Source organism: Telmatherina bonti, assembly GCF_933228915.1.
Source record: "Telmatherina bonti genome assembly, chromosome: 13".
Classification (NCBI taxonomy): Eukaryota; Metazoa; Chordata; class Actinopteri; order Atheriniformes; family Telmatherinidae; genus Telmatherina; species Telmatherina bonti.
The window spans coordinates 21,548,319-21,573,883 of NC_136611.1; the positions used below are offsets into that span (position 1 = coordinate 21,548,319).

The following is a 25,565-nucleotide window of genomic DNA, read 5'->3' on the forward strand; positions in this document are numbered from 1 at the left end:
TGGCTTGACACTGCTGTGGAGAAACAATATTATGGGGACCAACACCAACTGAAGCCAGCCACCCATGACCACAGCAGGTGCTACCACAGGAACCATCCTGATCACGGCAGTCTGGGCTTCCCAGCACTGCCACAGTAACATCCAGGCAGGCCCAATGCTGCAACAGCAACTCTGCAAACTGATCAGGCAGATCCCCGGTGTGGTGGGTCCCCATGAGAAAAACAAGAGTTAAAAATGTTAAAAAGTTAAAACAAAGATCAATTAAACCTAAAACATATAAAAGATAAATACAGAACCTTAAAATGAATCCAGAGAAGCACGGGGAACAAAACCAGTGATTTAGAATCGGTGCTATGTGTTTCTGCCCTCTGGTCCCCATCACAACACATGGCACTGCGTTCTGGAGCAATTAGAAGATAAAAATACCCTTGTTGGGAAGACCAGAGAGCAGGGCATTAACAACAATCTAATCTACTAGAAATAAAAGCACGCATCAACACCTCCATGCTCGCAGGACAAAGTAATGAGCAGACTCTGGCAAAGTTTTTAAGATGATAAAACCCTGTTTTTATTACATACTTAACATGTGGAATAAAATGCAGCTCAGAGTCACACAGATTCACCCAGATTTCTCACACACAGAGGGAGTTTACAGGTTTGAAATTTTGGTGAAATGATCTCTGCATGTTCTAAGAACTGATAAATAGACAGTTCTGCCCTGGTTAAAGACATTATCTGCCATCTTTGACTTTATATATAAAACACAGTTTAAAAGGGCATTGACTGGCTGTAAGTCTTCAGGAGACACAGCAATGTAAAGTTGTGTATCATCAGGACAGCTATGAAAATCAATTCTGTGCCTCCAGATGACATTCCCACATGGATTAAAAAGATCGGGTCTAAACATTTTAGAAGAGTACCTCAGAGGCCGACCAGACTTCTCGCCCATGTAATAAGAAGTGATGATCTAATGTATCAGTAAAATCCAGTATGACTTCCACTATGGAGTTGAATTATTCAAAAATCTGGTGCAAATATAACCAGCCTCTTGAACTTTCCACAGAAGGCTTTAAGAAGCAGAAACATATTCATGCACCTCTGCTCTGCAAGTCCAGTGGACTCCATCCTCCAGAGGGTGCATTTCTCTCTACACTATACTGTGTCTCAAGTACAGAGCTGTGACAATTGGTTTCTGATAACCTTTAACCTACTGTATATATGCTCAGCAGAGACTGTCTGAGACATTCCTTTTCGTCAAAATGACAGTTTTGGGGCCATCATAGATTCTTCTCTTTTGATATATATTAGTATTGTTATTATTAATAATTTAAATAGTTTGCATAGCATTCCTTAAACTAGGAGTTATTTACACACCAGGGGCATACACAGCATTATCAGCACAGCACACCACTTACTCCAATGCACACACCTCTTCCAATTATGATGAGCAAATATTTTCTGTGCATATCACAGGGGGGGAAAAAAGGAAAAAAACTGAAAAGATCTCCTCCATTATAACGATATTCACAGCAATAGCCCATCATATGTAAACATATGTAATGTACATTTAAAAAAAAATAAAAAAAAAATACACATGAAAAAAACAAGTCATGACAACATTTTTTTTGTAGATTTTGCAAATGAAAACAGTGGCTGAAGTCCTCAATTCCTCAAAACTGCCATTACTAAATTAACCAGTTTTTTTTTTTTTTTTTAATGTTCCTTGCAAGACTATAGAATATGCAATATCATTAATAAACCCATACGACTACATAAGAAATTGCATATATTTTCTACAACTACTGTTTGTAGTCATACAACCACAACTTGTACAGTGTTTGATGTTAAGGTTGGTATTGCTGATACCATGTTACTTGCACCTATGGACCTGAAACATTAAATCACTGGTATTCAGTTAAAATAAAGGAGGCATCAGTTACTGTCCATGCCCCCTCTAAGCTCAAATATCACTTTGTTGTGGCTATAATCAGAGGATCGCTGCAGCTGCAAGCAAGTCATTTGGGAGAGGAAGCTATTATCTTTTTATCTAAATGACCACAACATACTTGAGTTGTTTTCCTGTTATTTTCATGTACATGCTACTGGTTAGAAATAACAGCTTTATTGAATAAATAAGTGGAAAAAATGGCATGGTCTAAATTGGAAGGAGATAAAGTTTAGGAATAATGCATATCCGCACAAACTGGTGATGCAACCATCCCCAAATTTCCTAAAACCTTTGTAAAATCTGGCTGAAATCTTTACAATTAAATTAACACCTACAATTCTAATAAACCCTCTAAGGTAAAACATTATAAAAAATAAATAAATAAAATAAAAACAGGCTGACACAAAGAGAATAATACATTTTTTTAAAATATTTATATATTTATTTACATTAGTTTCCCAGCTGACATTCTATTTAAACCATCTTACTTCAGGGGTTCCAGAGAATATTAAAAAAAAAAAAAAAAAAAAAAAAAAAAAGATCCCATGGATGCTACTGTAAAAGAGTGTTATCACAGCACTGCATCTATGTAATTTCACCCATGCCAATCCACATTTTAGATTAGATCAGGGACAATGTAAAAGGCACGTAAAAAATTCTCCATGACCATCAACCTTAATTTATTTTATTTGTCACACTTAATGAACTTCATCTGCTTAGTAAAACTACACCGTTACTAATTTAGTCCACACTGGAAATCCTGAATTAATACAACTGTGTGTAGTTACGCTGAGCATTTTTTTTTCAGAGTGCTGCTTTGGCTTGAAGAGGCTGCCAAAAATCCAAGGCAGTGTGAGTCTTTTCTGCCATCTGGGATTTAGAGTTGCATCTCTATTTATGCTTTGGCCATCTGCCAACAGCTTTATCCTTATTGCAAGGTCCAGGGGGCGACAGCACAGCTCGAGTGACCGCGGCGGGACTTATACAATTAGGCTGCGGTACCAGCGCTTTCCCAGCAACTTCACGTGAGACACAAAGGAAGTACATGGGTGGTTGCAAACAAGCAAAAACACGCCAGTGTTAACATTTACTTCAAGTAACATCTTCTGTTTATTGTTATTATTAAGAATTTTCTGTTATTTATTTAGGCACATTCCAAATAAAAATAAAGACAAAAGAAATACACAACACTAACATTCAGTCAAAAGTGACTTGTACAAAACTGCACCATGAGCTACCCAGTCCGTTGTTTTACAGCTTCATTTATGTGCACTACCAAACAAAAGTTTGGACACATGTTCCCACTGGATTTAATGGGAAAAAGTTTCCAAACTTTTACTGACATTAACTTTTTGTTTTTACATAAAACATTGCATGGCAGAAAACAACTGTACCTCTAGCAAATTACCACTATGCTAACAAGACAAGTTTAAGTAGTTAAACATTACCCTACCAGAGCTGCTTACTGAAGACGTGTGTCAAAGCTAAAATGTTTTGGTGTCATTGTAGTCCAGAGAACTCACACAGCAGGGTGTAAATGCATGCACAGAGCTACCACTGGCATGATCAGGCTTCTTGATAAATTCTAGTGGGTTTTTTTGTTTAGAAAAATAACTTGAGAATGACAAAAACGTGTCAGTTTTGATCTACTTAGAGAATCTGTGTCACAGTGTCCTTCTGGTAACGGTAAGACAGGCAGCAGGATCCCTGAGAAATTGTAATGTAAAGCACAAAACTGATCTTAGCAGAGTTTTGAGTTTTCTTGTGCCTGTATCCATTAAATAGCTCACAAACAGTCATGAAAGTGCACAAAAACCCTGCATAGCTGACATGAAGTATTAATATTAATAGAATGCATGTCCCATGTTACTACAGCATTTACAATTCTTCCGAACTCCTTTTATCCATTACTTGTTTTCATTTGTAGATCCAGTCCAGTGAGCAGTGGGCGAATTCTTATATAATCTCTTTATCTTCCTTAAACCAAGTACAAATAAACACAATAAAGACAAAAAAATATACTCATACAGTTGAAAGCCTCTGGCATTTTTCTCTACACCTTATCTGCAAGATTACCAGGGGAGCAATAGACTGATGGTTTCTTGATAAAGATGCACAGTGAAGAAATCTATTCACCTGGTTGCTGAGAATCACTGCTCTTTTGTTCCAAGACCACCTTTACACCCACCTACCTATCTTATTTGTATTTGATGCCTTTGAAACGTACTGCAGGCATACATGAATACCGCTACTTTTAACAATGTGTATCATGAGAGAATGGTGACTTTCAAATGAAATTACACCAGTGTTGCCCCAACAAACAAGACTTTTTTTTTTTTTTGTTTGTTTACAGGAAAGCAACTATTTGCATGTTAACTGGGCGTTCACTCATTCTAAAGAAGCTAATCTTAAATGTACACTTCATTCTTGGTATTTGAAGTCTTAACTGGTCCCAGGAGCAAGTATTGCTGCCATTGGTTAATGTGTCCCATTATAGCAAAACTGTGCCAGAGTTGCATGATGTGATGTGAAAATCATGTGAACCTAAATGTCCTGAATGGAAACATTGGGTATCCTTACTTGAAATTACATTTATTGATATGTCTGAACATGGAGCAGAAAGGGTTAACAAGTGGATGTATTTTAGGTCTAATTAATGAAATTATGGTATGAAAGCTCAGTGCTTGCAAGACTTTGGAGCAAAACGCAAGCACACTATTACTATGTTCCCTTAGCCTGAAAAGAGAGGAAAAAAACTGTCAATAACGCCCCGAATACAGCATGGATGAGAGCTTCTCCAGTGATGGATTTCACTAAAGCCTCTTCACATGCAGATGAATCCCTATTACAGAGAAATGCAAAGAGTGTGCCTTTACTACCCTAACAATGGGCATAATTGAACATCTGTGGAGTAAGCCAGAAACCACAAAAACAGAAGACATCCATTTTCACAAAAGCCCCAAGAGTAGCCAAATCACCAGGACACAATCAGCTGCTCTCAAAAACAACTGTATCTATGACATGCACAAGCAGACAGACTAGCACTCTAGGACATTAAATTTGATTGCATTTCATGGTGACTTTCATTAATCATAATAACTTGTCTAATCCCTTACCAGGCTTATATTAGCATTTAACAATTTACATGTACATTAGAAGAAGCTTCTGACAGACTGGAGATCTTCCCCTGCGTCTTACCCAGCAACAGTTTAAACAGGCTCCAGCACCTCACACACCTGAACAGTATAAACTGGTTGATGAAGCTACTAGGTAAGGTAAAATGGTACATAAATATCAGCATACAGATGCCCAAATGTACATTACCAGTCAGATGTGTGGGCACAAATTACCACTAGATTTAATGGGAAAATGGGTCCAAACTTTTCACTGGAAGTGTTTTTTATGTCACTTTTAGGGATTTTCGACCAAAGTAGAACCAGTGCTGGTGCGAAAACCAGTGCTTAGGTGGTTCAGCTTTGGTGCTAGCAAAGAACTGGTTTTGGTTTCGACTGAAAGAGCCTGGTCGGTGCTGCGTCATTGCCGGCCGGTCACCAAGAACAGAAATCAGGATCTGGAAATGTGGGTTTCTTTTGGGTCGTCCGATGCTGCTGTGCCCCAGTTTTGAGAACCAGGAGCCGATGCGTAGGCAGTCGAAAGCCAAAGAACCAGTGTCAAGTCTGGCTCTGGCTCTGAACCAGCTCTGGAAGCAGCTCGGCCAAAAAGCCCCCTTTGACAACATTCATCCTTTCTCATTGTTTTTTTTTTTAATTTTTTTTTTAATTTTAAATACACGGATCACCACAATGTACAAAGTAATTTCTTTTGTTGTGTGTTTACCTTCAAATACTCTGTCTTAAAAGTAAAAGACAAAAGCCATCCCAACATTGGCTTTACTAACTTATGTGATAAAACTGCTTCAAAAAAGAGGTTTTCTCCATCGCAGTGACTTAAATGGATGATGCTTTGAAGAATGTGAGACCAAGTCTGCAATAACCTAAAACAACACAACTGTTGGCCCAAAGGCATCACCATCTTTTCAGTCCAATCACAGTCAACACACTTCCTGCCTCTCCCACAAGTTGATCACAGGCATCTTTCGGTTTAAACCCTTACTTGTGGTGAATCTTCTGGATGTTTGGTGGCCTATGGACCCTTCCCCCGGGATCCTCCGCACACATCTCTTCCTGGAAATGCAACTTTCTTACCACAGACTGTGAACAGTGGGTGGTGTGTGGGCTAGCGAATGCAAAGTTGAGATGAAGCTTGGAAATTGCTATGTCTGCCACAAACAATGGTGAGAGCCTTTAGGGCAGTGTTTCCCACAGTTTCAAGGCCACTTCATTTTTTTATCATCTCTGTGATAAAATCATGGTCTTGGCAATAATTTTGCAAAATTCAACAGTGTCAAGTTAAACTCTTTTGAGACTGCTGAGTGAATAACCCGAACAGAAACTGAAATAGTGCTGTATTGTCATGTTGCTGCTGCTTCAAATAAAGAAACTCAAATGCCAGTTTTGTGTTAAATTTATGATCCGAGTCCTACATTGGAGCATAGGAACAAGTTGAGCAGACTTATGCTAAATGCTCTTCATGCTAATTTATGCATACAGAAAGAAGACTTGAGCAGATTAGCATAATTTCAGTGAGATTTTTCAACTCGTGTAACCCAGAGGCTGGTGAGACGACAAAGATTTATACCTACAAGTACAGACCTTGAGCGCTATGACTAAACCAATGCCTCTGTTTGTTCTGAGGATAGATTAACTTTATGTAGACAAATTGCTGCATCTCTCTGTTTACCACGTGTTCCTTGAACAAACTTTTTCACCAACTTAACTTTAACTTAAATCTTCCTAATCCATTTAGCTAAGCTTGCCCTGAAACCGTAATTTCTTAAACTTGAACTGAAAATCTTCCCTTGAACAAAATTTAGCTGTATAGCTTAAATGATCTATGATACTTTGTGCATTTTTGTCTATAAACAACTTTCCCCTGGAGCTAGAAAGGAAATAGCAACAACATATTGTGGGGCTTTGCCACTGAGACTAATACAGAACTGATTTTTGTGAGGATGGTAACAATTTCCAAGGTCCTATTGTGGAAAGATGGGTCTCTTCATGGCCAGTGTGAACAGAAGGCTCAGCACTGCAAGTAAACATCACTAGTCCTGTAAGCTGCTGGAAGACGGATGATAGCGCTAACACCGTTGATGAGATGCAAACTCCTGATGTATGCAGGTCTGATGAAAAGCCAAATGCTAGCTATGATCTGACCTGTTCGATTGATTTTTAACATCTAGAGAGAAGCCATTAACATTTAAAAACAACAGCAGGAGGAGAAAAAAAAGCCTTCATGCATTGAGGTGATCTTTGCTGGAGCGATTTCTTTATCAGTGGAGCCTCACAGTCTGAAGGAAATAACAACTGCCTTGATTACAGAGAGAGGAAACAGAACTCCACAAGTCCACCATTTTGTCGCCTCTTCTTTCACTGTGCTCTGATTTTGCCCTTTATGGGAGGGGTGAAAGATGCGTAATCTAAGAAAATCTCGATACTTGTCCCCGTTGTGTCCTTAAAAAATATTGTATATAACTGCAGTTATTTTACAAAGTCACTGCATGTGACGCAGTGGCAGGAGAAATATTTACTTTTATTTTTACTGGATGAGGTGCAGGTAAAAACCTGGAGAGCTGGTTGAGAGAAGCAGTGGGTGCTTACCGGGGCATAAGGATGCTGGGAAAGCATCTGCATAAGCAAAGAACACTGCATAAGCAGTTGGTACAAGGGTTAAGATACGCATAACCATACTACTTCAACTTGTGCTGCTGTGCATTCTATAATCTCCTAAGATATAAATTTAACAAAGGAATCACAAATTAGATGTGACCTTTTCTGCTCTTAAGTTCAAAACCTTACCTTAAAAGAAAAATAAACTAGACAAGAAACGAAAATGCAACCCCCTCTGGGAAACGTCCTTACCAGATGAAACCTACTCAAAAACAGGTCACCAACGCTGTTCTAAATATGCTGGAGAAGCTGGTCTTCATGTGGTCTGTTCTTTCTCTTGTGCTGATGAAAAGCAGCCCAATGATTTGCCTCGGATAATTGAATATCAGTGATGGTTCCTCACATCTCGACATCAGGCCACTGCCATAAATGCTGTCTGATTATCTTGTGCCAAGAAGCTATGCAAGCAGCAGGGCTAATACAGCATGATAGCTACTGTCGATGCAGGATCAAAAACAAGGGGCCACGTTAAAGAAAAAAAATCATTTCACACACCCTACATTTAGCCTAAATCAATCCTGCCCTGCTGGTGTGTTTCAAGACACATATTGATCAAAGAAGCAAGATGGGATCCATTCAAAGCACTTGCAAGAGAAAAAAAGTTGGAGGAATATCAGAGTAAAAACCAGTCATCAGAGGACCAATTTGGCTTGTTAATTTCTTTTTTCATTATTTCTTGTCACAGTGACTGGATACTGTGTGTTTATGCATCCATATCACACTAACTCATAGTATCAGAAAACGGCTTCTCTGTTAATTTAAAGCCATGCTGTCATTTAAACCACTAATCAAAGGTTAAAGGATTGAGAACAAATTACAGACTAGGTCATGTTGTTTTTTATTTATTTGTTTTTTTTTTCTATCATCTTAACATTGGTGTGTTTCTTTTGATACATTTAAGCAACGTCCAACTCATAAAAATACAACCCAACACTTACTACCACATTTGTCCTTGAAATACTGAAAAATGTCCCAGAAAAATGATCTGCAACCCTATGACGTCTGAAGCAATCAGTCCCAATCTTCACACTGTGACAGCTCATTACAGCATTTGGCTACTCGCCCAATAACGCTGCACTTGTTCTCCTGTCACCACAGGGACATGACGCCATACCATTCAAAAGACAAATGGCTTGACGATAATAACGGCTCAAGCAGTGACACTAACCCAATATCAACTCTGGTTTTCACAATTGTGGTTGTGACTAAAATTGATCTGAAACCACTTCCAATATTATTTTTTTTAATCTACATTTATATAGCAAAAAAAAAACAACTATCAGAGGCATATTATTATTATCATTAAAGCAAGGTGAAAAGCATACTGTTCAAAATTTGTGTGATCTTTCATTAGCTAAAAATAAAATTTTATGACATTTAATTATGAACTTGTTGGGTAAAAAAATAACTCAAAATGTTCTCCTTTTAAATGTAGCTTATGACTGCAACATACTGACATCCTAAATGAGGCAGCATTAAAAAATTGAAGAAAAAAAAGAAAAAACCTCAACATTATTAAATCATTAACTAGGTACATGACATGGCCTCCCATCCAGTAAATTAAAAATAGCTTCTATGTCTCCTCATTGTCCATGTGTGACCTCATTCCTGGCTGTGCTTCATAAAACCAGTGTAAAAACCAGGATATGTAGTGCATGTATGTAGGATAACGTTCAAAGGTGTGAAATTGGATTTGGCTCTACTAGAGCAAGGAAATATTAAAAGCAATAGTAAAAGCCTTACACATATTTTAAATTGGAAACGTAAACACACTGACCATATTTTTTCCAGACACAGGACAAGACATTGCGAAATATCTGCTCCAAAGCTGCTTGGAAAGATATTTGATGACAGGAAAATATTAGATAACAATATCTTAAAATGAGTCTTTAGGATGGGTGCTTGTCTCTGCATTTTGTTTATGTAGTTGTTTTTATTTTTTATTTCATTTTATTTATTTATTGATTCGGTCTATCTAAAGAACTTTACATCTAATCTTTAAACTTAGCAAGGCTTCTACAGGGGACCCAGGTTAGGGTTTGTAATTGCTGTCACCCACTGTACTAATTATTCACTTTCATTTCTGTATATTTTGTATGTATATGTTCAACATTGACACATTTTTTTCACCTGTTCCCTGGTTCGCTGCCCTCTGCACCGATCGTTGCTGAAGCCTCCGCAGTCCCTCAGTCAGTGGCAGCTGTGTTTCTTTGTTAGACAACGCGCCCACGTAGAAACTCTGCTTGTTAGTTAGATTGCGATTTGCAATATATTACATAGTGTCTGACCTCCTCGGTCTTGCTGAGGTTTACTGCTGAGCCTCCAAGGCTTTGGACTTAGCGTTTGAAGGATCACTGTGAATTGTTGTCTGAAGATTTAGATTTTCTAAACACACCACATTAGTCTGGACTTCCTCCTAAGTTTCAAATCACTTTCTACTTCTTTAATCCTTTTCATTAAGCTTGTCATTCATCTGTACCCAACATCATACCATAACAAAGCCTAACTGGCATAATTTTATTGCAGAAAATATCCAGATGCAAATTTGATTTTTAATGTCTCCAGATGTATTCATTTCAATTCAGCCATAATGACCATGTAGGAAATTGGCAGACACTGATGTATGTTGAGCCCATGTCGAATCAGTTTCTCACCACCCTTAGGGCTTAATAGGAAACAATAATGGAATTATGACGTGTCAGCAAATTTCCCATACTTTGGCTATAAACAAAACAAACACAATGACATAAAGCTGATATGCTGACTCGTTCCATTTCCTGTCATGTTTTGTCCCTTTTGATTTAAAATAATAACTGTGATGGGGGAGACCAGAATGACTAGCACTCACTTTCCAAGAGTAGAAAGGTACTTTTTTAAGTCAGCCTTTACTCTATAATCTACATGTACTTGTATGTTTTGCAGTACTTTATAGCACATGTAAAGCATAATAACTAAAATGTCTTTGCCCTCCCTCCTTTCTTGATCAAACCTACAAGGATCCATCATGCCCTGCAGTTTGCACAATGATACATTAAATCCGTTACTTTGAAGTGCAGCTGTGATGACGGACAGCTGTGTTATGCTGGTTAATTCAATGCTCAGCCAAGCACACGCAGCACGCAGTTAGGAAAGCCAGAAAACTTGGCTCATATATCACACTGCTGGATTTAGCAAGATTTAGCACAAACAAGCAAAGCCAAATACAATTTCCAAATCCTGGGATGGACTCAAAAAGCAGGATATGCATGTGTAGGTTTGATGCTATATGTGGGTATTTGTAATGTAAGCTTGCGGATGATGGTTTCAGCTGCTTTCTAGACTCATTTTCTTTATAAATAAGAAATCATACTTACTTGGTTTTACATACTGTAGATAAACTGTTTTAATAAGCACTAATAACATTTTTCTTGCATGTATATTTAATTGGAAATTTGGTGAAAAATCATTGTACACAGAGTTTATGAAATGCTGAAGCAGCTCACATTAGGTTTTTCTTCATGTTTCGATGACCTGCTGATTTCTCTTTGCTGTGCTTTCTTTCTACTCTAAAATATTTAGTAAACAACATGTACACTTCCACATTTAATTTTTTATTTGGCTGTCTGATTTCACTTTGGTTAATGCTTGTAATTTACTTTGGCTTTTTCCTTGGGCTCCGGTTCAAGTGTTTCAAGTGTAAAAGTCCAGAAAGTCAGGTTAAAGACAGCATAAATTGCACTGAAAGTAAGAACAATGCTTACAGTCTAATGTATGGGTCTATCTGATAGGACGCAAGTCCCTCTGACACCAACTTTTATTAAGAGCATGCTCAACAAAAGAAAGCAGGATCAGCTTTTCTTTTTTCTACCAAACCCACTCTCATTTTGCTGAACTTGTCTTTTCAGCATTTCTTTGTGTTTTGTTAGTTGCTCAACATTTTCACTGCACAAGGTCATTAATTGTGTAAGAAAATCTCTCAGAAGAAAGAAAAAGGAAAAAAACTATCCATCTTCGACGCTGTATTTCAGAGGAACCAGATGCGTTACCATAGCTTTACTTGATTTTATAGAATAAATAAAATGTACGTTTATAGCATAAATCGCAAGACTATTGAGAACCAAACAAGAGAGTGGTCCCACTTACTGTGTTGGCAGTGAACTCCGTTGAAGCCTGGTGGACACTTGCACACATAACCAATAAAGGTATCCCCCCTGTAGGTCTCACTGATCTCACATGTTCCTCTGTTGTGGCAAGGGTTTGGATGGCAAGGGCCTGTGCCGAAAATAAAGAAGAAAACAGACTCAGAAAATAAACTGAATGTTTCACTTCGCTGCTGAATGTCTACACAGGAACATAATACAGCTAGCTAATATTCTCACTCTGGTGTAGCACATTGTTTCTCACTGGGTGGATGAAATAAAGTGTAAAATAACAAATACATAGTTACTCACTCATCTGGGCAGTCATTTAAGAAACCTTGCAAAACAACAGTATATCACATATTGGATGTGTTTTGAAAGTGCATTTCAAGTGGAAAAGTTTGGATGCATAAATTAAACCTGTGAGAGCATGAGAAAAGCAGCCTGAAAAAAAACTGAGGTTGACAGCAGAGTGAGAAGAGTCTGGTTTCAGTTACTGCTGCTCATCTCAGTGGTCTACAGGGTAGCCCAAGGCGTTGTGTAGAAATCATTGACTATGTCCCCTCTGGGAAGGCAAGAGGAGAGCACAGACTGGCTCCAAGGTACACTAGAGCACCATTATCTGTATACACTGAAAAGCACTCATGGCTCACACTGATTTGCCCAAATACACACAATAATTAGAAAAAGTCACATTTCCTGATGCCAGTTTTGGTTGGCTAAATATTCAAGAGGATAACTTGTACTTGAGACAAAACAACAGACAAAACAGCAATTAGTACTTTAATTACAGTAGTAAGAACAAGCTTTTCCTTTCAAATGAATAAGGAATGGTCATAATGCAAAACGCATGAGTTAAAAGGCCCACATTGCTGACTTTTTTCTTTCTTTTTTTTAATTTTGTATCACAACCTAGAAGGCTAATTATCAAAAGTGTGCCTTATTTATATTCCACAGAACTCTATGAAACAGTGATTACTTAAGTGATTGCATTTGTGAGACTTCTGCTGCCCCACTAGATGCAAGGTGCATGTTGGCTGGATGATTAATAATTGACCTTCTGCCACTGATGCCTCTATGATTTTAATAAGAGAGGGTGGAGCATGCAGTGATGGCTAAAGATGCAAAGTGCCTAGTTCTACAGAAGGAGGTCATAAAGGAGGCCATGCTTGATATCTTTAGACAGCTGATTTTACAAATATGTATCTAAAGTAAGACTTTCTATCCCAGCCTGACTGAGTCCAAATATGAGAAAAGATGGAGGCCAGAAGTAACATTTAATTTGTCCAAAAAAACCTTTGTCTTTATCATTCTGAAATCAAAGAACTTTGGAGCCACCAACAAACCCAGACACGACCAAATGGAAAAAAAATCACAGACAAAGGGCTTTAAGTTGCTAACCAAAGATCCAATCTTCTCCATAAATGAGATCCAGAGCTCCTTTGTGAAGATACCACAGATGCAGAACAAAGGTTGAGCAGAAATTTGACAAAAGGAACTTGAATGACTCTCATACCAAAAGAAACAAAATTATCCAATCTAAAATACAGGCAGAGTGGACGCATCATTATTGCAATCACCACAACCAAACATGGTGATGCCTCAGTGTTTGCAAATATTTAGCATTTATTTAGGTGGTGACATAGACAGGTAGATAATCAAATAAAAATAAAAAGATCAATAGCTGCATAAACATGTGGATCATGCTAGGAAAGAAAATTTTCACTGTGCTCTTAACAGAGATCACGAAAAAGGCTTCACAACAACTTTATGGAAGTCGTGCTGGACTTGAATCATTCCCAAGATGACTGAGAATGATCCTGTCATGGTGATAACGTTGCTTTTACCTGTGGATAAGCATTTAGACAGGATATTTAGGTCTTTCCCATGAAATAAATGAAAATGAAGTTCATTAAATTAAGAAAAGATAAATGTTTGCTGACACCACAAAATGTCTGCAACATAGCAAAATTTACATTTTTAAAGAACTTTCTACATGATTTATATGTTTTTGTTTTTTGTTTTTTTACTAAGACTTGATAGAAGTTGACACAAATTAAAAGTTAATGATAACATTTGATATTTTTTAAGGTACATAAAGGTAGCTGACCGTATATTCAGGTAATAATGACTTGATCTAAGATGCAGTTAACACAGTTCAGGCTGTATTTGGCCAAAGGTAAATATAACCCACCATGTAAAAAGCACATATGAAGAGAAACAATAGTCACTGAGTCACATTCATAGTCACTAAGACTATAAATACTAGTACCAGTATACAGTACCAGTTATTGGTTTGGACACACTTTCCTATTAAATTGCATTGATTTAATCAGTTGCTGTTGTTTTTGTTTTTTTTGTTTGTTCTTTATTATTCTTATTTATTGGACGAGCTGGCTTGAACTTTGAATTTCTCCTCTGGGATGAATAAAGTATCTTTTGCTGTTTAAAAAAAAATGATCGTTTTAAAAAGCAAACTTTAAATGATCCGTAGGTTGCATTTTAATGAAATATGACTTCTCTTAGTGCACTGCTACACAGAGGCCTGTTAAAACTTTGAAGAGTCACGCAGGACGAATAAAACATAAGAAATCTGTCACTGGATACAAGCTAGCAAGCGTTTATTGTTGAACAATAAAAGATTAATATGAAATGAAATTCCAACAGTTTATGTGGTAACATGAGTTCAAAGAAGAACCAGAAGAAGCAAAACAATTTTGCTCCCACGGGCATGTCCTTTGGTAAACTTGTACCTTTTTATGGAGTATCTATTCTGTTCTTTTTGCAGTCATATCTTACTGCTGACAGGTAAATTGTGCTGTGACAGCCCCCCCTTATTTCATTGTTAGTGATAAACAACAAGCAAAAGTCTCAAGGGTGAAAATGTCATGCCCTCTTAAGTCAGTTTGACAAATTAACAGCCGTAACCACAACATTTGACAATGTCACATAAACGTGTGCAGCCTTGAATACTATACTATGTTGCTAACCATCTAAATGTTGTCAAAATCCAAAAAATGTGTATTAAAGGATGAAAAGAAAGCAGAGGAATGCATTAATAAATAAACATCACTGCCAAGGCTATATTTTTGCTGGAATTAGTGGGTCTCTGCAGTGAATTACAAATGAGGTAATCCAATCGAAGTCATGCCATTTGAAAGCCAGGCCCTGCATCAGTAATAATCAGAGCAGCGGCTAGTCAGCTGAACAGAAAAATGTATAATAGCTTTCATTGAGGCCCTGCTCTCAGAGGGAAGGAGGGTGACAGGTTTCAGGCCTGTTTTGATGTGACGATCTATAGTTGCACCAGGCTGCACTGACAGTCTCCTTAATGGAGAGTGCATAAAGCAGAAAGCAGGAAAAGAAAAAAATAAAGGCAGAAACAAAGCAGAGGGAAAGAAAGAACATATGAATGGTGCAGAGAGGGCGTATTCTTTACGACAGCTACATTTGAGTCCCAATTTTTTTTTTCTTTTTTTTTTACAAGTTGCTCCTAAACATTATAAGGCAGTATTCAAAGTGATTGATTAACTCTGACATGTAGAGCTACACGTCAGTTCTCTGACTGGAAACACAGCATATCTTCACATGGCATGTGCTGGAAAAGAAGCTTAATGCTGATGGGCTGCAAGGCTGAGTCAGGATAAGGTGGCAGTCTCTCGCTCGCTCTTGCTCTCTCTCTCTCTCTCTCTCTCTCACACACACACACACACACACACACACACAAACCCAGACACACACACACATAAAAAGGGTTTAATAAAATCCCACATCCAATCAGCTTATCTTATCAAAAACTATTCAGCTGACAAAACGCCAACTAGATTAGTTTGTGAGAGTAAAACATGATACACTTGTAATACGTTGGTTAAATGCAGACACACATCAGGTTAAGTTGATAGATTTTAAAAAAAGAAAAGAAAACAAAAAAAAATAACGTAGAACTGGGAATAGACAGAATCCAGGGCCAATAGGAGCATCTGATGCAGAGACAGGAAACACATGCAAGTCAGCCCTGCAGCTGGAAGAGGCTACGTCCACAAACACCACTATTTGTTGCAGTTATCCAGTTGCTAGATAGCCATAGCACAGTTAGGGAATTGCAAAAACGTTGCATTTATACATTTATAACAGTAATATGCTATTGTTATTATTATAATAAAGCCTAAGATTGACACATCTTTTGAAATATACTGAACATTAAACAAAACTGTTCTCTTTCTCTCAATGTCTAAACTGACAGCTGGTAATACAGATAAAATATGCTTTTAATGAAGAGTAGCACAATATTTTCATGCAGTTGAGTAATGTTTTAATAACCATGATTCCAAAAAAGTTAGGATGCTGCATAAAATGTAAATTAAAGTAGATTTGCACATATAATAAACCCATATTGTATTCTCAATAGAACATAAGCAACATATTAGCAAAAATATTATCTCATTTTCTATCAGTACATCTCAAAATTGGAAAAGGCACAAAAAAAGGCTGGAAAAGTAAATGGCACAAATTAAATTTTAAAAAAAGTCAAAACAGATGAGCCTTTTATACCTACAGTAGGTTTACTAGCAATAGGTCAGCAGCATGACCAGGAATGAAAAGAATATTGCAGAGGCAGAGTCTCTCAGACGTATAGAGAGGAAGACATTCACTATTCTGCAACAAGCCAAGTCAAATAATGGTGCTCCAGTTTCAGAAAAATGTTCTTGAAAACAAACTTTAGAATACATTTAAGATCCAGTATTTACAGTGTATCACATCAAAAGATTCAGACAATCAGCAAGACTTCCAGAAATCAATGTCTATGAAAAATGTTCACTGTGTAATTGAAATAGACATTAGAGCTCTATCATGCCAAGAAGAAAGCATATATCAACACAACCTTTTAATATTTTGTGATCTACTCAGGACCAAAGCTCACTTTAAAATGGTCTGAGGCAAACTGGAAAACCTCTCTGGAGTCAGATGAATCAAAGTTTGACATTCTTTTTGAAAACCCCGGATATCGTGTCCTGAGGACTAAAGAGAAGCAGCGCCATCCAGTTTGTTATCAACGGACAGTTCAAGGTTGCATTAATGCCTATGGTGTGGGAAACCTGCTCATGTGTGAGAGTTTCATCAGTGTTAAAGTGTAGAGGCTTTTGAGCAGGGAAGGGCAGCTCTGGTCCACGAGAGCCACTGTTCTGGAGGTTTTAGATGTTCCCCTGCTCCAAGACACCTGATTTGAATTCAATGGATCCAACATCTTGTTGTCAGGTTCTGCACAATGAACCAGTTCTGTTGAAACAAGCAACTAACCGAAACCAACAGGACAGTGGCCCTCAAAGACCAGAGTTGTCCATCCCCTCATTCTCCCACTCCCCGTTCCACAGACAGTGTTTCTTCTCAGGAAGGCCATGCATATTTCAGCAAGACAATACTAAACCACTTAGCCGACTGATTCTGTCTTAACAGCATGGCTGTTAGGAGAAGAGTTCAGTTGCTGTATCGTCCAGCTGCAAAGACTAGGAAACATTTGAAGCATCATAATATGAAAGTGATGAAACTGTATGTAGCAATGATGAGTACAGGTGGCGTACGTATGGAAATTGCGGCGCAAAAAAACCTTTCAATTTATAAAGCAGTGTGCACACACGTCCCATGCTTGTTTCGCTTTATAAATCAGGATCAACACTAAATTTTGTGCATGTGAGGGAATATCTTGTCGTGCCCACATGTTGGCTATAAAAGATAAGGCGAACACCCATAGTAAATATTAATCAATCTCATTTCCGAAGTAGAAATTTTAATAGATAAGGTTGTAAAATGTCAAAATATTTTATTAGGTGGGGACGGGATGGACATCACCACCGCCAGGAAGGCAGAGGAGCATCAGCAGGTGACAGATGCTGTCAACACGTCTCATCAGACCACCGGACTTATCCAGAAAGTAAAGATAAAGTGGTCAGACAATAAAATGTGAGGAGAAAGTGCATCGCTGTCCACAGGAGGAGTATGTTCAGCAGGATGGGGGGATGGGTTGCTGCTGCTCACTCCCACATATTAAAAGCAAGCAGAGAAAATGAACTAGTCAGGAGATACGCTGGGACCAAATGCGCCAAATGCTCCTTTGTTTCACTTTATAAAATAAACACACAAATGAGACATCTCTGACTCCAGTTTATTTATTGTTAAAATACTGGTGTCCCTGTGTGTCCCTGTGTGTCCCTGCAAGGATGCAGCGCTGCACCTTAGATGTAGAGGATAAATGAATAAGGTTTTGGGTTTTTTTTTACCTCTGATGTGTTGCACCACTTCTAGATGCTACGTAAAGCAGCTGTTTAGTTCCAACATGACGAGATGATTAACAACACAATCCTTTAGATTGGATGATTGTGCAGGTGAATGCAGGTGAAGCGCTGACGTTCACCTGCAACAGCGCTTGTCGCAGATGAACGTTCCCTTTTAATGTCATGTTATGTAGCGCTGTGCATCGAGGCACCTGCCCTGCATCAGCCTGATGGCCGCTACACCACAGTGTGTCTGGTTGTGGCGCACATAGTTCTGTTACTCTGCACTCTGGGTTGGGAAATGGCGTGAGCTGCCCCATCCTGTCATTCACTTCCCTTTGGAAGGTGCCAGACTCGACTCCAGAGTCTTCCATGCAACATGTTCATCAGCAGGGACAGATAAACCACTGTGTGCTGTGTGTTACGCTGGTGTACGCCAGGTTTTGTTCGACAGCTTTATAAATGAGGCCGCAGGACTGAAAGCCCAGGACTATTGAGGGACCAGAATCCTTCATCTTATAATAATGGGGCAACACTCCTCTCCTAAACTCCAGCAACAGGTCTGCCAATCTCCCAGACATTTACAACCTGCTGTTAAAAGAAGACAGGACACTCTACAATGGTACATATCACCTTATTCCAGTTTTTTGAGACATTTTGTTGCCATCAAATTCAAAATGAGTGAATATTTTCCTTAAAAGAGGGAAATGTCTAAAGTAGTTTATTTTATAATGGGAAATTTCTTATTGTTCTCTACTTTGTTTTTTTCATACCTTTTTTTTTTTCTTTTGTTTTGTTTTTAAATTGAGGTTATAAAACATCCAGTTTACCATTTTCTCTTATCATTTTCCATGAAGTTTGGATGCACAAAGCGAAAAGAACAATGGAAGCAGCCATGAAAATGCTGCCAAAAAAAAAAAAAGAGAGAAGCAAGCATGTTTTTCAGGAAAGAGAAACTGTGGGCAGTGCATGTCTTCTCTAAAAGCGCTCTTCCTTGTGTATCTTGTGTGATGCATGTCCAGAGGTAGCATTACCAGCTTTCTTGTGTGAATGTCAGCTGCTGCTCGGCTGTACAAGCCAACGCTTTCTCAGTGATTGATGTGAGCCTGTGTTGTGTCCGGCGCAGGCTCTGTGATTTCTTTTCTGGCTGCAAATAGAGGCCAATCAATCAGCTGTGAAAACTTGACCAATGGTTAAACACAGAGAGGATCTTCTGTTTCCTTGGAGATCAATCATAAAGAGTTGGCATTTTCAAGGTTCAAGGCCACATATGTGCTCTTACATTTTAGCTGAAACTCTAAAAAGCTGCGTCTTGTTAGAAATTTCTGGTGATTTCTGTGAAGTGGCTCAGCTTTTCCAAGCATTTGCTGTGCAAAAGCATCTGAACACAAGTCTTGATCTTCTTGACAGCTTCACTTTTTTACTGAAAAGCATTGATTACATGGAGAGTCGGCTGGTATCTGACAGAACTGAGAAGACTTGCAATAAAATATGCAACTGACAAATTAAACTGTCAGCTTGGATTTTAATTTAAATTTTCCCATCTTACGCGGCACTGAATTGACAGTGACATCTGCGCCATCAACCACCTAGTTAACCTTTTGGGGAAAAAAGGAAATCACACATTTTCACCCACCTCAAGAGTGTAAAATTTGCATTTAAGCTCCGCAGCTCTGAATGTGCAGCCAGCCACATCACACAGATATCTAACATGGCCTAATTGTGTCAAATCTATTTTAACCCAACCTCTTTTTCTACAACGGCTTCACTGGTTCACGGGCTCATGGTGATTGCACCCATCCTGTACCTCCACTGATGAAAACTGGCACTGTAACACCAATATTACATCAAGGATCTCAGCATGAGCCTCTATACAATCATGCTTTTAGTCAGACTTTGGCCTACAAATCTTCTGTGCCTTTACCACTGTGTAGTCCATCAGGATCTGACAGTGTCTGACAAACGCACTTACAAATGACAGTTGTAAGAATTATGTAAAAACAAAATGGTTTTGGCACTGGTCAAAATAAATATCCAAAAGGTTCAAAAATTGGTGTAGGACAATCCAAAGAAGTGCAGGAATATAAGAGGTCTTGTCAGATGTGAAATGGCACTGAAATGTCAAAGTTGTAAGCCCATGTGTACCCCCCCACCCCCAACCCTCATCCCATCAATCAGTTCTAATGATAGTGCAAAGGAAGATATACTGCTCTTACAGCTGTTACTTCTTCAGCCAAGACAGTTTTTCTTATCTATTTAACCTTGAGGTCATAGAACAGAAAACATATATATAAAAAAAAGATAGATAGATAGATAGATAGATAGATAGATAGATAGATAGATAGATAGATAGATAGATAGATAGATAGATAGATAGATAGATAGAGTTAAGAGTTTAAGGGATTACTTGCCCTGACACAAATTGAATAACTATTAAATTACACGTGAAAACAGTGGGTGAATGACGCTGTTGTAAATGGATTATGGTACTCTTTCACTTTTCTTTTGTTTTCTTTACAGTCATTGCACTCACTCAATTAAGCAACTCCACTTCATTTAAGACAATCTTACAACTGATAAGCTCCCTTCTGGTGCTAAAAAAAAAAAAAGGCTAAAAGGGTGTTTGGGCCATGCGGTAAGCTGGTTGGGTTTTTCATTTTTAAATGGTCGTTTTTAGGAATTCATTGAAATGAAATTACAAATAAACTAAGAACTGGAGACAGTTTTATCATTTTATCCATTAAAACAGCGGACGTAGAAGAAGGCCTGTGATGGACTAGCGACCTGTCCAGGGTGTGCCCTGCATCTTGCCCAGTGTTTTCTGGGATAGGCTCCAGCTTCCCCATCACCCTTAATTGGAGAAAAGGAATGACTGACTGACAGACTTAGAAGGGGGATGTGAACCTGGCTCAGACGTCCCTCTACCTCACTCTCTGCTGTGCTTCAGCTTTGCCCCCCCCCCCCTTGCAATGTATAAATTAACAGTATGGTAGTAACCATGGCAACTTTAGATGGCTCAGGTTGACAGTGGTTAAAGGCAGACCCTGGTTCTTCTTGGTCATTTTCATGCAGGCAGAGTGGAATTTTCAGAACTTTATCACAAGAAATCAGCTTCAGATTTTATGGCGAGATTGGTTAATTCATGGAAATGGTACGATCCAATCTGCTCGCGCCCAAATAATTACAGGTCACACCTGCTAAATATTATCTCCCTTTTATGAGTTAAACAGAGCTTTAGATTATGTAGATTACAGATATGGAGGCTGTGAAACAGCAGCTGATATGCTAAATTCATCAAACCTGTCAGAAGTAATTTGGCCTTTCACATCATCCTGGCCTATTTTCTGTCACACTCCAGTTCCAGGTCAGTGGTCACAAATCACACCTAATTTGGGTCATTTTTAAACCTAACAACAATTTCTTCACTAGCCTGTCACATTCTTTCTGTTCTTACCTAAAATTAATAAATACCTAAAATAAATAAATATAGAAAACTAAATGAATCAATTTTAACAAAAACACCAATTGCTTTTGTTTAGTCAGGGGAGGGGTGGGATGTTGTGATTCTGGCTAGAAAAGGTTAATGTTTAATTAAATTGAACGGATCCTACTTAAGACTAAAATAGTTTAAATGGAGAGATTCCTAAAAAGTATGCAATCCTATTATTTAACAAATATGAAAAGATAACTCAACCATCCATGTTGTATCAAGAGTTTTACTGACATTGATTAGAGACTAAATTAATTTAGATACAAGTTTTACATAAGCACACAGCTTTTTGAACATTCATTCATTCATCATCCTAACCGCTTAGTCCAATGACGGGTCGTGGTGAAGCTGGAGCCTATCCCAGCTGTCTTTGGCCGAAAGGCGGGGTACACCCTGGACAGTTTGCCAGTCCATCAGAGGGCAGCTATTTGAACATTCAATTATTATTTATTAATAATTAGTTTTAATGATTATTTATTGCATAAAAAATAAGCTTTTAGGTATTTACTTTCATTGGAAAGGTTCTTGTAAGCATTTAATCAAAATATATTTGGCAGTGTGTGTATGAGTGCACACAAATTCAAATGCATTTGTGTTGCCTTAGTTTAAGTAATAGAAACCTGAAAAATCACAAATCTTTGCATCACAAAACAAACTTTGATTCTTTGGGAATCATGTCTAATCTAAATGAATCATTCTGGTTTGAACCTACTTGAGCTCAACCAGCAGAGATTAATACTAATGAAACAAACACAAAGACAATTAGTTGCTGAGGATGCACTTGGAGCGAGTAAGTTTGTATGCATTTGCAGTACTTCTCTGGGATGTGAAGTGACATTTTAATTACATTACTGATGAAGATAAATAAGGTTCTTGTTTACTGGTGTTTTCTGTAGTTCTGGCTTTTACAACAAAACTGTGATACATAAATTTGCTATTCAATAGGCAAAGGCAGTTATTGCCAGCATCAAGAATGCTTTATTAGGAAGATGTATTCAAAAGAGAGCATCTGTATAAGATATTTACTTTACCACTGACTGAATGCATTACTTTGGGAGTAGATACACACTCAAAAATAGAGGTACCAGCTTGTACCTAAAAAGGTACAAATGCTTGTCGCTGGGGGTGTACTCTTTTGAGAGACATTTCTGTACCCTTCAGTTCTGGTCTATTTTTGTACCTTATCAAGTTCAACCTCACCTTATCAAGTTATGTTTTTTATGTTTTCCACAGCATTAGGCCTGGTCCATTCCACTTAGCAATATTATCTTATCTTTAATCTAGAAATAATCTTCAAAAACTCAAAATACTGACCAGCCATACACTTAGTTTGCAGCATCTGACCTTCATTTTCTGGTGTAGTAAATGACTGTTAAGTAGTACTACTGTCATCACTCAACTCTGCTCTAGTTTGTAACATTACAGCCATTAACATTACATTTTTCAATGCTGTAGGTACCCTTATGGTCGAAATGGTACAAATTTGTACTTGATGTCACTTTGAACCCTTTTTCGTACTCTGAAGGTGTGCTTCTGGTCTCTTAAAGACCAGTATTGTACTTTTGAGAGAACATTTCTTTAAAATGTACCTATAGGTACAGAAATGTCCTTTTCTTGTACCTCTATTTTTGAGAGTGTACAGTGTATTCAGACTTTAGTTAATAATACATATAATAGAGAAACAATGCGCTCAACTCCTGAATGAAAATGCTGCTCTTTAAGCTAATGGAATACAAAATGAGCACTACCGCACTAGAAACAATTTTCATATGAAACCCCCCAAATTATGCAAACTATCCAGGTCTGAGAATATGTACCTGGAGTGATAAACAAGCAAAAAGCTAAAGCTATTACAGGACCAAACTGAACTGTGAGCTTATGACTCTCAAAATTCTGTAAAAACAGAGACAAGAGATTCACTCAGCCACAGTATTAGAGGATGTTTAAATAAGGCCGTCTTGTGAAATGAAATTCCACATGATATAATCATGAGTGCTGCTGACCAGGCATGATCAGTGGGTGGATGAAGGGATTAGATTGAATAGTAATAAATGAAGAAAGGAAAAGGCTTTGCCAAAATTTAGAAACTGGATGAGTATTCAGTCTCTTTGTCACTCTATCCACACACACACAAACGCTTATAAAAAATAAAAAAAAGAGAAGCAAACACACACACACACACACACAAAAATGAAAAGAGAACATGTTACCATGCATAAAAATTCCCCACCTGCAGAAGTTGGTTCCTCACCATCTGCTGCTGTAGAAACACACAAAAAAGGAAAAAGAGGGATGAGGGAAAGAGAGAGAAAAATCATTAGCTTTATCACAATTATGTTTCAGTATTCAAGGCTGCAGCTGCATGTAATACCGCTCATTCGACTCAACTGTTAACTGCACTGCCATACCAAATGTGCAGTAGCATCTGACATGTGATTAACTGGGCATAACAGTATGTAAAGCCGACACACCTGCTACCTGTAGGCCCCTACGTCCTGCCAACAGAAAGATCCCATAATGAAACATAACCTGGCACTGTGTCAGAACCCATCCCCCCATTTAGACATTCTGTTCTGGTCAGTTGGCTTTGACTAATACATGTTCATCATTCTGGACCAGTGTAGGATTACCCCCTGTGGCATACATACTTATGTGCTACATCCCCAGCTCCAAAGCCCCAGTTTAGCTCCACAACTGAGATTTGGCCTGTCTACCATCATTACTGCAGTCCTCGATCTCCATCATTACTCATGAAATTGCTCCAAAAAATGTGGCTGAAAGCTGGACACAGCTACAGAGGCGGTAGACCAAGACCATTAAAAGTATGGGGATGATGAAAAGACTGCCATTATTATTGGGGGGATCATCAGAAAAGTGTTCCCTTGGACGGATGAATGGATGCATGGGATGAATAGATCAACAAGATCTGAATGTAACAGGATTTGCTGCACTACAAAATAAATTTAATGTGTATTTTCTGTTGTTTCTCAATACAGCTAATGATACTGCTTACCAGCAGCTTGCTTAATTGAACTGAATACTAATTAGGTATTAGCATATACAGGGTTAAGGCCACATAGATCATGCAGCAGGAAGACAATTATGGAATGCTTGTTTCACACAGCTGCAAATGCATCCAAATCCATCTTATAAAAATCATTTATTTCGACCCAGTCAAACAAAAATGCAGAGGATTTTTTTCTCCTTCCTTATAAACCAACCATCAGCACTATTTAGACTTGATTTCCCAGGTTCTTTTTCTTTTGTGAATGTGAATATCAAAAACTGTTTAACAACTGGTACCCATGGAGCATAATAATGTGAGCGAACCATAGACCGTATATAAAGAGATGGACGTCACTCTGTGACGTCACCCGTAGGTTTCTGAAGAGCTGAATTGAAGCTCGGTGGGCAGTTCCTACCGTCGCCATGTTGGCAGCAGAAAATACAAATATGGCCAAAGAGGCGGCGCTCAGAGGGGAGCCGTGAGCGTCATGGCGGATGATTGACACTGAGCGAACTCCAAACTTTCTGTAGCTAAAAGCTAACCAAGCTAACCCCGAGATAACGGGAGCTAACCAGCTAACGGAGGTAAGTGGGCTAAAGTTAAGTCACGTTGTTAACCGGCTAAAAACCACGGTCGTTCTACGTTCTTCTTACTTAAAGCCGGAGATCGGTACCTGTCAATCAAAAGGACACACCCCTAAATATGCTGAATTTCGAGATTACATTACTTTTAAACGGGCGAGTTAGAAAAAAATTCACTTCCCCCACAGTTGTCATGAAGGTAATGCTGACCTATTAAACTGGAAATGGATTTTTGAACCAGGATGTAAACATGTTTATTTCTGCTGTGAAGTTGCCATTTTTAAGATGGGAGTCTATGGGGATTTGCTCTGTTTTGCAGCCAGCCCCTAGCGGATGAAGGGGGAACTGCAGTTTTATGCACTTCCG

At 38.3% G+C, this 25,565-nt stretch overlaps 1 protein-coding gene across 2 annotated transcripts in view; it reads right to left on the minus strand.

Annotated features, from left to right (window-relative positions):
* LOC306763971 (EGF-like repeat and discoidin I-like domain-containing protein 3) overlaps positions 1-25,565 on the minus strand; it is a 115,556-nt gene that overhangs the window by 66,599 nt on the left and 23,392 nt on the right. Inside the window, exons 2-3 of one of the 2 annotated variants that reach the window (XM_079250947.1) lie at positions 23,842-23,871; positions 11,857-11,985 (exon numbers count right to left, since the gene is read on the minus strand). In XM_079250947.1, coding sequence (XP_079107073.1) covers positions 11,857-11,985; positions 23,842-23,871 — 159 coding nt within the window. The remainder of the gene's footprint in view (positions 1-11,856; positions 11,986-23,841; positions 23,872-25,565) is intronic. The other variant, XM_079250948.1, reaches the window with a different exon arrangement.